This window comes from Haliotis cracherodii, unplaced genomic scaffold, assembly GCF_022045235.1.
Source record: "Haliotis cracherodii isolate W230 unplaced genomic scaffold, xgHalCrac1.p SCAF_32, whole genome shotgun sequence".
In the NCBI taxonomy this organism is placed as follows: Eukaryota; Metazoa; Mollusca; class Gastropoda; order Lepetellida; family Haliotidae; genus Haliotis; species Haliotis cracherodii.
In genome coordinates, this window is record NW_027266289.1 from 519,909 (window position 1) to 534,394 (window position 14,486).

At 42.7% G+C, this 14,486-nt stretch overlaps 1 protein-coding gene and 1 pseudogene across 1 annotated transcript in view; one reads left to right on the plus strand and one right to left on the minus strand.

The window, feature by feature from the left end:
• Window positions 1-14,486, minus strand: part of LOC139477234 (serine/threonine-protein phosphatase 6 regulatory ankyrin repeat subunit B-like) — a 214,874-nt pseudogene that overhangs the window by 54,632 nt on the left and 145,756 nt on the right.
• LOC139477213 (death domain-containing protein 1-like) overlaps window positions 1-14,486 on the plus strand; it is a 72,105-nt gene that overhangs the window by 15,213 nt on the left and 42,406 nt on the right. The window contains exon 2 of the mRNA XM_071259773.1: window positions 7,879-8,586. Coding sequence (XP_071115874.1) covers window positions 7,920-8,586 — 667 coding nt within the window. The 5' untranslated portion in view covers window positions 7,879-7,919. The remainder of the gene's footprint in view (window positions 1-7,878; window positions 8,587-14,486) is intronic.

Below are 14,486 nucleotides of genomic sequence, written 5' to 3' on the forward strand. Positions count from 1 at the left end.
AAGAAAGTATACCGAGTGTGTGTTTGTTTTGTAATTGGAAGTGGAAACAACTGTTATTATTATCATTATTATTATTATTATTATTATTATTATTGTTGTTGTTGTTGTTGTTGTTGTTGTTGTTGTTGTTGTTGTTGTTGTTGATGATGATGATGATGATGATGATGATGATGATGATGATGGTGGTGGTGATGATGATGATGATGTGATTGCAACCACATGACCCCTACCATGTTTGAAATGTGAATTTATGTCGAAACGTAAATTTATTGATATTCAAAGATAAGATATCGGCAGTTGTGCATTATGTTTTAAATCAAATACTATTTTAGAAAATATCCCATGTAGAAGTTTTCTTTGAGTGTTGACTAAGCGCCGGTACATGTCACTGGTTTGATTTCACATCGCTAACTGAACATGCTTTCGACTGAATATCAATCAAATGATTAACATCAACTGTGATGTATAGTTTAATCGGTTGAGTTGATTCAAAACTAGATCAACAAACTTACCAAACATTATTTTGGGCAAATGTTTCCTTAACTGTTTCTCTCAGAGGGCAGATGTTTCCTGGCTGATATAAGTCAAAGAAAACATATACTTATAAAATGCATTAGTCGGCACAAATGCTTTGAAACCTGATCAGGTTGCGTTCAACACATAAACACAGGTACATTGTTACACGAGCGGGATACTGACTTTAAACAACGAGTTCAACAAGGTATGTTCAGTAGGAGGTATTCAAGGGAGTACATGTTCTTCTGTCATTTAGTTCGTAATGTTTTTGTGGTACCCAGATGTAGAATGTATCATGACTTCCACAAAGAAAAAAAGCACCCCTTGTCATAATTAATACTGAAATATCCTCATTCGCAACAACTGCGAATTTCGTTATGCATATGTCAAGAATGGTGTTCCGTCGAAATGTTAGGACAGTATAATGAAAAATGTGACGTCACATCGCAGCACGACTTGCACGTGCATCATGCCAACCTTGCATTGTTTTAGGGCGGTCGGGTAGCCTAGTGGTTAAAGCGTTCGCTCGTCACGCCGAAGACCCGGGTTCGATTCCCTACATGGGTACAATGTGTGAAGCCCATTTCTTGTGTCCCCCCGCGTGATATTGCTGGAATATTGCTAAAAGCGGCTTAAAACCATACTCACTCACACACTTGTATTGTTTTATGTAGAATATGTACACAGGAATTGTGGATATGTAACGCCACTGTCTTGCAATGTTGAGACGTTATGTGTGAATCTGACACGAAGAAGGTTATCAGAGGCGCAAAGATAAAGAGAATCTCAACCGAGTGTCTTTTGACATCAAATATATCAACACGAGTTGATTAAAATAGGAAAACTCCGAGGCTTGCCCAGGATTTTTCTACTTTTATCAACGAGTGTTGATATATTTGATATAAAAAGACACGAGGGGGAGATTTTATTTATCATCCAACATCATTCTTCTAACTTTTTTCAGTTTGTAGACAGTAACAAGCAGTGTCTTAAGTGTACAAAGGACTGCTAACAGCTTCAGTAGCAGAGCCATTAGTGATGTCATTTGATTGTGACGTCATGGTAACCAATTATGTCACAATGGTCTGCAAAGCATTGTGATGCAATTTTATTGCAGCGATATCTACAGTGTTGATCTCACCCAAACGATGTCTCCTGTGGGAGCCAGTTTTGGATGATAAGGCGTATTCTTGGTATGCATTCGACAGGCATGACCTACACACGTATATGACGTCTACTTGGTATCATTATACGGTTATCTGTAGACTAGTACGAAAACACTGGCAAAGCAATGTTGTACAGGATCTCCAGTGGCCAGGAAGACCTCGCATGACGTCAAGGCATGAGGGCCCTCTTCGGCTTGAACGTCTTCAACCATTTGCAACATCTGTTCTGAAGCGCCTACGGTTACCCAACAGACGGATGTCAACCACAACGAGACGAATCGAAGGAAATCGGCTGCAGTATAGTCGAGAAGGGTAATCATGCCTCTGCAAACCATTGTCAGAAAACTCATTTAGCATGGTGTTTGGCCCGGTGAGCTTGGAACCTGGGAACATCCATTGGTCGGATGAGAGCAGGGTTCTGTCATGTCACTGATGGTCGATAGAGGGTTTGGAGGCATAAAATATGGGCCTACATATCCAGGAACATGAGGCGTTCGAGCCCGTATTTTGGAAGGATGATCATGGGTCTCCATCCAAGGCAACTTCAGTGGTGATCGGTACATTCGTAACATTCTGCAACCAGTTGTGCCGCAATTCGACAGCCCGTCACTCGCCACCGACCTGTGTACCTGGATGACAATGCCAGGCCCATCGTTCTCGAGCAGTATCAGCTTTTCTCCAGAATGACGCTGTGGCGACACTGCACGAGTCCTGACAAGGGTGCCGTTGTACAAAGCGTTCATGTCGCTTAGATGATCGTAACTCCCATACCTTAACATAGACCAACGACATTCGTAATAATAAGGCTGTTTTGTACAAAGGCACCCTGAACCCGCTTGTGCATATTGGGACATCCTGGGGCGTCAAGTCGGACTCTGGCCCAGTTGGAGTCAGCTCTTCATCGTGAGTGGCTGCAGTTGCCCATCCAGAAGATCGGACGACTTACTGGAGGGATGAGGCGAAGGAAGCTGTCATCCTGGGATGTGGCGGGTTTACCAGCTGCTGATGTTTGTGTCATGCATGTCATCTGGGGACTGATAATGACATCTATCATGATGTGAAATGGTGTTCCTGACTCTGGTCCTAAATACATATTATGACAACTGTTTTGCCCAAAAACAGTACCTCTGAACTTTTGTTAGAATCATGATTAAATCTAAAAACAGGATAAACTTTTAATGTTTTCGCATTGACAGAAGTGTCTTGTTGCAAACCACATATGTTTTCTTCTGAGATTATGTTATCACGGTTTCATGACAACTCTCGTAGGACCAGTCATTGTAAAAATATACAGGGGGTGATTAACTTCTTTTTTTAATTTGTATATATTTGAATGAACAGGACATGACACTTTTATATGGACAATAACACAGTTATTATTCATAACAAAGAAAAAAGATGGTATCTATAACAATGTCATATCCTCCTCTTTAGTGATCAGAAACATGATTTATCTGAATGCATAAAATCAATATCTCATTCGAGTGAAATAACACATTTAATGCTGGATCTATGCTCAAACTGCTTCAATGATGGCTATGCATGATAAAAAACAAAGTAAGGAAAAATCAATATAATTGGACAATTCACCTTTTTGATCAGACGAACAGGTTATTTGACAAGTAAATACAAATATCCTATATGTGTTTATTATCCAAGCTTGATGGTTACCTCTAGTGAAGGAACGCTGTATCCTGGCATTGGTAGCAGTGATAATATGATGACAACAATATCATTCAGCGACGTCAGCATTTGTGATATCTGTTGTGAGACAGGATATCCGATCTTTTCGCGAAGACCATTGAGAGTGATTCAAATATGGGATAGGATATGACAGTCTTTTTCGTGAACATCTGGTATCATCACTATCTGGTAGTGACTCAAGAACATCTGATATCATCACTATCTGGTAGTGACTCAAGAACATCTGGTATCATCACTATCTGGTAGTGACTCAAGAACATCTGATATCATCACTATCTGGTAGTGGCTCAAGAACATCTGGTATCATCACTATCTGGTAGTGACTCAAGAACATCTGGTATCATCACTATCTGGTAGTTGTCTCAAGAACATCTGATATCATCACTATCTGGTAGTGACTCAAGAACATCTGATATCATCACCATCTGGTAGTGACTCAAGAACATCTGGTATCATCACTATGTGGTAGTGACTCAAGAACATCTGGTATCATCACTATTTGGTAGTGACTCAAGAACATCTGGTATCATCACTATCTGGTAGTGACTCAAGAACATCTGGTATCATCACTATTTGGTAGTGACTCAAGAACATCTGATATCATCACTATCTGATAGTGACTCAAGAACATCTGATATCATCACTATCTGGTAGTGACTCAAGAACATCTGATATCATCACTATCTGGTAGTGACTCAAGAACATCTGATATCATCACTATCTGGTAGTGACTCAAGAACATCTGGTATCATCACTATCTGGTAGTGACTCAAGAACATCTGATATCATCACTATCTGGTAGTGACTCAAGAACATCTGATATCATCACTATCTGGTAGTGACTCAAGAACACCTGATATCATCACTATCTGGTAGTGACTCAAGAACATCTGATATCATCACTATCTGGTAGTGACTCAAGAACATCTGGTATCATCACTATCTGGTAGTGACTCAATAACATCTGGTCTAGGTACAGTTGGACTCGTACAGTCCACTTTGCTTTTAGCAGGTTGGTTTAGTCGCTTTGCTTTGCATCAACAATGTGTAGAGCATTATAAAATCCTTATAACATATGTGCTTTGTGTGGACGTTTCCTGAACCATAGCGTATATAAGAAGGATTGTGTCTGTTCATTGCGTTGACTGTTTGTATAATACACTAGGTGGTGGTACACTGTAGACATTATACCCGTCTGTTTACAAACACGCTACTAAACTCATTCCTTTAACAATAAGCAGTAACATAAAGGCACGAGTTACAATATGTAGTAAACTTGATGTGTTTACTGCCAGAACGACACTGGCAGGTGTGCGGTGGTTAAACACATTGATGTCAATATTTGACCTGGGCTAGTTGTGTTTTCATAATCATATGGTCTGTGGCAGAAGGACGGACACACTGGACAGACAAGTAAACAGGCAAGTAGACAGACAAGTAGACAGGCAAGTAGACAGACAAGTAGACAGACAATTAGACAGACAAGTAGACAGTCAAGTAGACAGGCATGTAGACAGTCAAGTAGACAGACATGTAGACAGACAAGTAGACAGGCAAGTAGACAGACAAGTAGACAGACAATTAGACAGACAAGTAGACAGTCAAGTAGACAGGCATGTAGACAGTCAAGTAGACAGACATGTAGACAGGCAAGTAGACAGGCAAGTAGACAGTCAAGTAGACAGGCATGTAGACAGGCAAGTAGACAGACATGTAGACAGGCAAGTAGACAGTCAAGTAGCCAGGCAAGTAGACAGTCAAGTAGACAGACATGTAGACAGGCAAGTAGACAGGCAAGTAGACAGGCATGTAGACAGGCAAGTAGACAGACATGTAGACAGGCAAGTAGACAGACAAGTAGACAGACAAGTAGACAGGCATGTAGATAGGCAAGTAGACAGGCAAGTAGACAGACAAGTAGACAGACAAGTAGACAGGCATGTAGACAGGCAAGTAGACAGACAAGTAGACAGGCATGTAGACAGGCAAGTAGACAGACAAGAAGACAGACAAGTAGACAGACAAGTAGACATACAAGTAGACAGGCAAGTAGACAGACAAGTAGACAGGCAAGTAGACGGACAAGAATACAGGCAAGTAGACAGGCAAGTAGACAGGCAAGTAGACAGTCAAGTACACAGACAAGTAGACAGACAAGTAGACAGGCAAGTAGACAGGCTTCCCTGTGATGTTACTTCTGAACGTGGTGCAATACAGTGGGTCCTAATGGATCAATCAAGGTTTGTGTTTATGAAACAAAACTGCGGTCATTGGTACCAGGTTGTATGCGTCAAAAGAACGGAATCATCCTGTCTTATGTTAATACACGCCACATATAATGTCCTGATGTACGAAGAATTACGGAGCACAAATACTAATACATAGCACACAGTCCGTTTTATTCATTTCAACCCATGTCGTTTTGTTGACGTGTGGTTTGTGTCAATGGAGGAACCCAGAGAACAATACAACAGTGAAACAGGATTAATTCAATCGTGTGTAAGTGCGTGCGTGTGCATGTGCGTGTGTGCGTATGTATGTGTGTGTATAGGCTCGTATATGTGAATGTGTGTGTGTGTGTATGTATGTGTATAAAGGTGCATGTATGTGTATATGTGTGTATATGCTTGTGAATGTGTATGTGTATGTGTGTTTGTGTGTTTATGTATGTGTGTGTATGCATATGTACGTATATGTATGCCTGTATGTATTTGCACGTATGTATGTGTACGTGTGTGTATGTACGCAATGGTGTTCTCAGACTATACATTCTACATTTGAAAGTTTTAGAGGCGACCATGCGTACCACACGTAAGCGTAATATAACACATTTAACTGGCGAAATGATTTCAACAACATAAACAAAACAACACACCTGTATGTTCACAGGAAGTCACAAACTCCATCCATCACCTTCAAAACGTTGTTTACGAGTTTGCTTGTATTGACATTAAGTACTTAACGACCTGGAGGCAAGTCTATACCAACAAACACCTTCAAACGTTTGGCTGTGCACTTAGGCGTTCAATTAGCCCCTGGACACCGTGTTTGCCGTGTAACTCCCCAGTCGCGGGCTGGTTCTAAATGCCCATTGTCGTCTCTCTGTGATCACATAAAACATAGGGTATTACGTTCGTTACAAGTAACTGCTTCTATTGTGTGATGAGTATTGATTCAACACGCAACGTGGACTCCGTGTAAAACATACCCCACTCCTTGCCAAGTCTCCGGGTGTTATATTATTGGGTTAAATGATCTAACGTCTGGTGTTTGTTAAACGTTGCCCGGCGCACGGGGTCGCCGATGTACACGGCAGGTTATCTTCATATCGCTACGCGCGTCACAGGGCGACACTAATCGAAAAAAAAGTAATAAGCTGGAGAAAGACTTCACAGACTGACAAACTGCGCCAATAGACAACACGGGTCGATACGTCAACACAGGGGTGTATGCTTTTCGACGAGGCAGGACGCTCGGGGATATGCCACGTTTGGTGGTTTGGGGAATAGTGAGTGAGTATGGTTTTACGCCGCTTTCAGCAACATTTAGCACAGTAAGGGGCGTCAGACATTGTACGCACATATTCTGTAGGAATTAATACAATGGTTTGGCATGAAGACTGAACGCTTTTAAAGTTAGGCTGCATGGCATCACTTGTATTAGAATAACACTTGAGATAGATATAGATGCGATATTTGTCTTATGGTACTAGCTTCAAACACGGATGTAATTCTACTGGCGGAGTGCTCTTCGACTGGTATTCCCACTTTGGTGGACTGTCGCGACGTCAACAGCGTAAATTGGTTAACATTATTACGTTAACGTAGAAGAGTATTCAAATATCGAGAAAACAAAATGGCTTATATACGCGCAAATATTAAGAATTTTAAGACATCGGAAATTACCATATGACCTGTGATTGGTGCATATATTCCTGTTTTTAATGACATTTCCTGTTTATGTAGATATAGATATTGATTGATATTGTGTCATTGGTCAGTAAACTGATGATAATTTGATTATTTATAAACCTTGTATATCGCAACTGATACATCCACTACTTACATAGATCCCAATTGCCTGGATGGATGCTCATGATGTCAATCACAGGATTGTCTGGTCCAGACTCGATTATTTACAGACCGCCGTCACAAAGCTGGCATATTGCTGAGTGCGGCATTAAACAATAAACAAAGAAACAGAACATGTTTGGAACTGAAATGCTTCTTAGTTTAACTTTCGAATCCCGGTTCGCCCCGATTATGTTTCTAGGTTTCTAGGTTTCTAGGCACCATACCCGTGCTCGTGGGTTTCACCGAAGTGGTAAACGTCTGAGACCTGCATCACTTGGGGCTTTCCTCCCACATTAAGTTGACACGCCGTGATATGACTGGAATACTGTTAATTTAAGCGGCGTTAAACCCAACTCACTTTGTTTATCTATGTTGTGAGGAGTGCATGAAGTAAAACTGTGTATGTGTCTGTGTTCCAGGGCGATGAGGTAACCGGCTGGCAGAGACACAACAGCAGATAATGGCAGGGGACAAGCACGACCACCACGGCAAGAAGCCCGTGAAGGGGGGGCGGGTCCAGCCCACGCACCACGGTCATCACCGCAGACCCAGTGGTTCCAAAACAAAATCAACCAAAGCGAACAAAACCGAGACTGAACCAAACCTTAAACAAAAGGCCCCACAGATCGAGACTGCCCCGGACAATGGAGTCGGCAACGTTGACAATGACGCCGATTCCCGGCAGGAGGAACAGGTGTTTCAGAACGGGGAGGAACGAATCCTTCTTGCTCGCCACGATGACAGCAATATGGACGATGACGTCATGTCCACTAAGAGCGCAGACGACAGGCCGACTTCCGGTGTGAGCTTGGCGGTGGAAGATGAGACTGGGCGCACGACCCCGTATCACCACAGGTATAACGATAACTTTGATATCAAGTCCTTCAACAGCAGTATCGGGGACTTCCTGGAGGTGTTTTCCGAGCCACGGTACCAGGAGGTGGACTCGGACTACCCCGTGGACGACCTGATCTCCGTCGTGTCCATGGTGTCAGCCAGTATCGAGGAGTTCCAGACGTACACGACGGACTCACAGCGGCAGCTGGAGGATCTGCGGGACAAGATGAGGACGGTGAAGGAAAACATCCACATGAGCGTCACCAGGCAGGCCTTCGAGATCAAGTCAGGTCAGTCACGTGTCTCTTTTACTGTGCCCATGTCTGTATCATGTCTGCCTAACTCTGGTACTGTCAGGTGAAATCAGTATCATGTTCTGCCTAACTCTGGTACTGTGTCAGGGAAGTCAGTATCATGATCTGCCTAACTTTGGCACTGTGTCATATGAAATCAGTATCATGTCCTGCCGAACTCCGGTACTCTGTCAGGTCATGTGAGTCTCATAATTATCAAGCTGTGGTACTCTGCCAGGTCATGCGAGTCTCATAATTATCAAGCTGTGGTACTCTGTCAGGTCATGTGAGTCTCATGATTATCAAGCTGTGGTACTCCGTCAGGTCATGTGAGTCTCATAATTATCAAGCTGTGGTACTCTGCCAGGTTATGCGAGTCTCATAATTATCAAGCTGTGGTACTCTGTCAGGTCATGTGAGTCTCATAATTATCAAGCTGTGGTACTCTGTCAGGTCATGTGAGTCTCGTAATTATCAAGCTGTGGTACTCTATCCGGTCATGTGAGTCTCATAATTATCAAGCTGTGGTACTCTGTCAGGTCATGTGAGTCTCATAATTATCAAGCTGTGGCACTCTATCAGGTCATGTGAGTCTCATAATTATCAAGCTGTGGTACTCTGCCAGGTCATGTGAGTCTCATAATTATCAAGCTGTGGTACTCTGTCAGGTCATGTGAGTCTCATGTTTATCAAACTATGGCACTGTGCCACGTCGACTCGCATTCTTCTTAAATTCTCAAAATATGTTTGAAGAGATAAGAGTATACATTGTCAGATCCTTAAAGCAGAACGTATCCGTGTGTATCTCGAACATTCCTGAGGCAATCTTCCAAATATATAGTCAGGAATGGTGTGTCACTCTCCTTTGTTGAGAACAATTCAGAAGTCGTCTGTCATGGCGTTTGTTATCTACGAGCTTGTGTCGCGTACACGACCGATAAATAGAACCGACAGACAAAATCACGTTTATTGGTCAGTTAGAAATATGAGTTAGAGTTTCATTGTAATATTGTAGAGAGAAAGTTCGATGCGACCAATCTGCCAACAGAGGGCTCTGGTATAACCAGTTTTGTTTTGTTTTATCCGGGCTTGGCGGAAGTAGTCGAACGTGAGATTGCGTTATGACATCATCATTTGTTCATGACGTCATAAGTGCATCGTTTGACGTCATCGGAACATCTGATTGTCTTCACTGACGTTTATCACTCTCCTACCCAGAGTTCCATGCGACCAACATTGTACCTCTGCCACAGGCCAGCGCCGTGTGACGATTCGTCACTTCTTACACCGTCCATTCAAGATATTGAATATGTTTTTCATCTGTTTCATTTTTGACATGTCTACACATGTCATAGAATGGCTACCTTTCATTGCAAAAATATCCTAAATCGTTAAAAACTATTTCCACTTGCGTAGTTATCTTTTGTTTACATTGGCTGTACGGCTCCACGTGCTGTCATCGAAGCCCAACGGAGAGCTAGCGATGCGTCACTTTGATGTGTAAATGTGTATAGTCATGTAACTCACTGTCGCAGTATTAGTGGCATATCTTAATTATGCAAAACAATATGTAAAGCTCCCCCAGATGCTTGCATTAGTCCGTTCTATTCTGATTTGTGAAAAAGCGCGTTTGTTTACAAACAGAAGAAAAGTACGGTCACGTGATATGCAAATTAGCCTGTTGCAGTGCTGTTATGCTAGGTCACCAACTGCGCCGTGTGTGTGTGTGACGTTTATCTCCAAAGCAGACACGTCATACTGTTTATTTCATGTAATCAAATTTTCGCAGTGTTCATTGTAATTCTCGCATTCTGATTAGCTGAATTGGTCGCGTGTTATTGCATTCATTTCCCAATGAATGTACAAAATTAAGCCACGCTTACCGAAGCGAAACTAATTTCATTACTACGGAATGTCGGGGAATACCAATATTACAGTCGAGGGAATGGCCTTTCTGCTCACGTGTATCGTCATGCACAGGACATGTTGCGAAGTGCATGCATATTTATTATCCAAACAACCCTTTGAGCCCAAAGACCGAGAAGGAATGAAACAGCAAACGTGCAGGTTTTCTCGCCTGTCTTTTTGTCCGCTCGAATGGGTTCCACAAATTTCGCGGATTCATACAGTTTGTACATCGGTATTTCGATTCATACCTCAATGAACCGAATAAAACACGACAGTCAATCCTTAAGTACATAGGGGACATGACGAGGCTTGACCTTACACCATAGTCTGGGCGCTTGAACAATCCACAGGTTCTTAACAGATAGTCCCTAATTCGTCGTAGCTCGTGCATTCTGAGACTGTCCCTCGGGAACAACACACACGGGACACTGAGTTGCTGAAGATGGTACAAATGAGTGATACACTGTTTCCGTTGTTTAGGTACTGCACTGACGTATTCCTGTGACGTGACACATGTTCATACTGAACGTGAGTGAGTGCGTATGTGTTTACGCCGCTTTTAGCAATATTCCAGCAATATCACGGCGGGGGACACCAGAAATGGGCTTCACACATTGTACCCATGTCGGGAATCGAACCCGGGTCTTCGGCGTGACGAGCGAACGCTTTAACCACTAGGCTACCCGACCGCCCCTCATACTGAAAGAAAGTACTAAGTACTACTACTAAAGACATTTTAATACTGTATCAACGTATTAATGTATTCTCTCTAGATGTTGTTTAAGACATGTATTATATGAGGATATCGAGTACTTAAGTGAGTTGTCAGTGCTGTGAAAATAGCATTAAAGTATCGCACGCTTATTGTAATTCAGCCATGAACGTTCTGTGAGGAGTGAGTGAGTTCTGTGAGGAAGTAATGTGTTATGCAACTTTTAAAGTTTGGCATTGACGTGTTTTGCAGGTGTGTTATTGAAGTACCTTATACACTGCTGTGTCCCGCTATTCATATAGTCAGTGCAGTGTACAGTGCTCTTGTGTGGTTGGCGGTAGTCAGGGAGTGGCTTTCATTCAGTACCTGCAAACCAAACAGACACACATATGTTACGTAAATAAGCGCGACAAAACCTGTTTCATAATCATAAGAAACCTCGGCTAACAGCAGTGCTCATTGTAAGATTCCGTCATGCATACACGTGTGTTTATGAATCACTATGAAGGCTGTCATGAAAACAACACGACATAATAAAACATGACTCATCTTTAAACGTTAAACACAAATATCATTTACTATATTTATATGAAAGTATAAACTTGATTTATCATTTCACACGGGATATATGACATTTTTGGCATAAAACAGTTTAATGAGAAAATACATCCATAGATAAAACATTTGGATTATATTCTCAATTAATTTATGACCAGACCAGCGTTTCTCGGAAACGTAGGTAGGTCACTCGATGACGTCATATTAAACGTCAAGGCCAGAGAACAGCCAGTCTTGATTATCCGCCGAAACAGATTCCACTGGGTGTAAAAGGCCAAACAGTGATGGTAAGCTGAGGTAAAATGGGGTTTAACGTCGCGTTCAAGATTATTGCACTTATATAGCGACGTGCATGTACGTGTGTGTGTGTGTGTGTGGCTGCTTGTACTAGTCCGGACTGATGCCGATTTATAGTGCCATGCCGCAGTTTAACATGAATACCCCACTCAGACACAATATACTGACTCCGAGCCGACCAGTCCTTGTTTTAGCCCCTTAATGCCGAACGCCAGACAGTGTAACATCAAGTACAATCTTTTAACGTCTTTTGGTATGACGCGGCCCGGGATCGAACCCTGGACCTTCCACTCTCCGGGCGGACGCTCTACCACTAGACCACGGAGGCTGTCTCAAACAGCGATGGACACCATATGAATGGACCACTGAAAAAACAGCGATAATACCAGGGGTTCGCGACAGGGGTGAGCATGTCCTGCTCTTGCGGTAATCACATTATTCTCAAGAAAATGGGTGTATCAAGGATATAGTTTTCCCCTCTCATATACGTACTGTTCTGTAACACACGCGACACAACAAGTCGTAGCTAGGTGATAGGTGATATATAGGACGTGTATAGACCCCCGCAGCCCCTTCTATCTTCTACTATCAGCCAAGATAATTACACACACATACACGTGGACCACGCCCATCACATAGATCACCCCGCCCCTTTGGCGACTCCGAACTAAGCTCCAAACTCTTGGCTGCATTCACAAACTTTAAAAGACATTCCATCGATCGACAGGGTAAGCTCCTTACATCGCGTTCTGCTAATTCATTACCACGAGAGCTCCGCGTGACCTGAACCAACAGAGATAAGAGTAATTTGTGGTTTAACTTCTCTTTAGCTGCCATGAATTACGACACGCCATGCAGGTTATCTGGGGAGCGTGCGTGGCGCTCCTCTAGAACTGGTTAGTGACCATGCACGGAGCCCAGTTACGGCAAGCAAACAGCGTCAGTCTTACACTGTACTATCCAGCTGACCTTGGTTTAAAGTATTTGCTAGTAACGAGAGTTAAAGATCGATATCTTGTGAATGAATGAGTGTGGGTGTGTTTTTTAACACTGCTTCCCAAGTCAGCAAGTGTTGCTTCCCTCGGTTCCCATCGTTGGGGAAGGTTTGGTAGCCTAGCGGTTTAAGCGTTCGTCGTCACGCCGAATACCCGGGTTCGATTCCCACATGGTAACAAAGTGTGAAGCCCATGTCTGTGTCCCCCGAGGTGATTTTACTTTAATATTGCTAAAAGGCGGCGTAAAACCATTCTCATTTACTTTTTCGACACATAGTTTGAGATTCTGAATTTCTAGCGAGTTGGTCATCACAGCACCCGTTGATTTAGGAGATGGGGATTGGCGTCACAGTATGCTTGATACATCGTGTCAGCCAAAAAGATGTAGATCGTTCAACCTTGATAAACCCGAGCAGGGGATGCTCCTGACAAAGCCGGGATGACAATCAGGGAGATTGTGATCAGCGGATCCTGGCAGGTTACGTTACGTAACTCACTAATGTCACGTTGCTCCGCCCCATACAGGACATCATGTGTGATTTGCCGCTGCTTTGAACATAATGTCAGCTCAGCGAATGAGGGTCGTAGTCAATTACAGGAAGATATGTAAATGATCATAATAGGTCCTAACTTATCAGTGGAAATGAAATATCTATAAATAAACACAACACTCCTTCCATAATCATAAAACATAACTAGAGCCAGTTGTACAATTTCGACTATAAATTTAGCATGTGTATCTGAATCACTATGGTAGATGGTGTTCGCGAAAGAGGTGAGCGTTTACTGCCTCGTCACAAACACGTGCAAAGTCAATGGTTTCAGTGTTAATAGGAAGTGCATCGGATATCATGTTGTTCACAGATTTGGTCATCGATTTTGGGAATATCCTCCACACGTCCGCCGCTAAACGTTTCGGAGGTTTCACTAAGACCTTGAATGTTGTGACCTTTATCAGACATATGTTCAGCACGAGCAAGAGTGTTATGACGGGGTGGGTAAGATCACGTTGCACATGCTGTAATCAGGTCTAACGGATTCAGACCTGTTGAGATGACAGGGTGTGATACAAGCTAAATACTGTTTAAAGCGGCGTTAAACTATATTCACTCATACTTTTCACGTGCGTCACTCATTGACTTGCGATAGTCGTAACACATCGACTTGCGATAGTTGTAACACACTGACTTGCGATAGTCGTAACACACTGACTTGCGATAGTCGTAACACACTGACTTGCGATAGTCGTAACACACTGACTTGCGATAGTCGTAACACATTGACTTGCGATAGTCGTAACACACTGACTTGCGATAGTCGTAACACACTGACTTGCGATAGTCGTAACACACTGACTTGCGATAGTCGTAACACATTGACTTGCGATAGTCGTAAATCTGAGGTCGCTTTGTGATCGATAATATGAA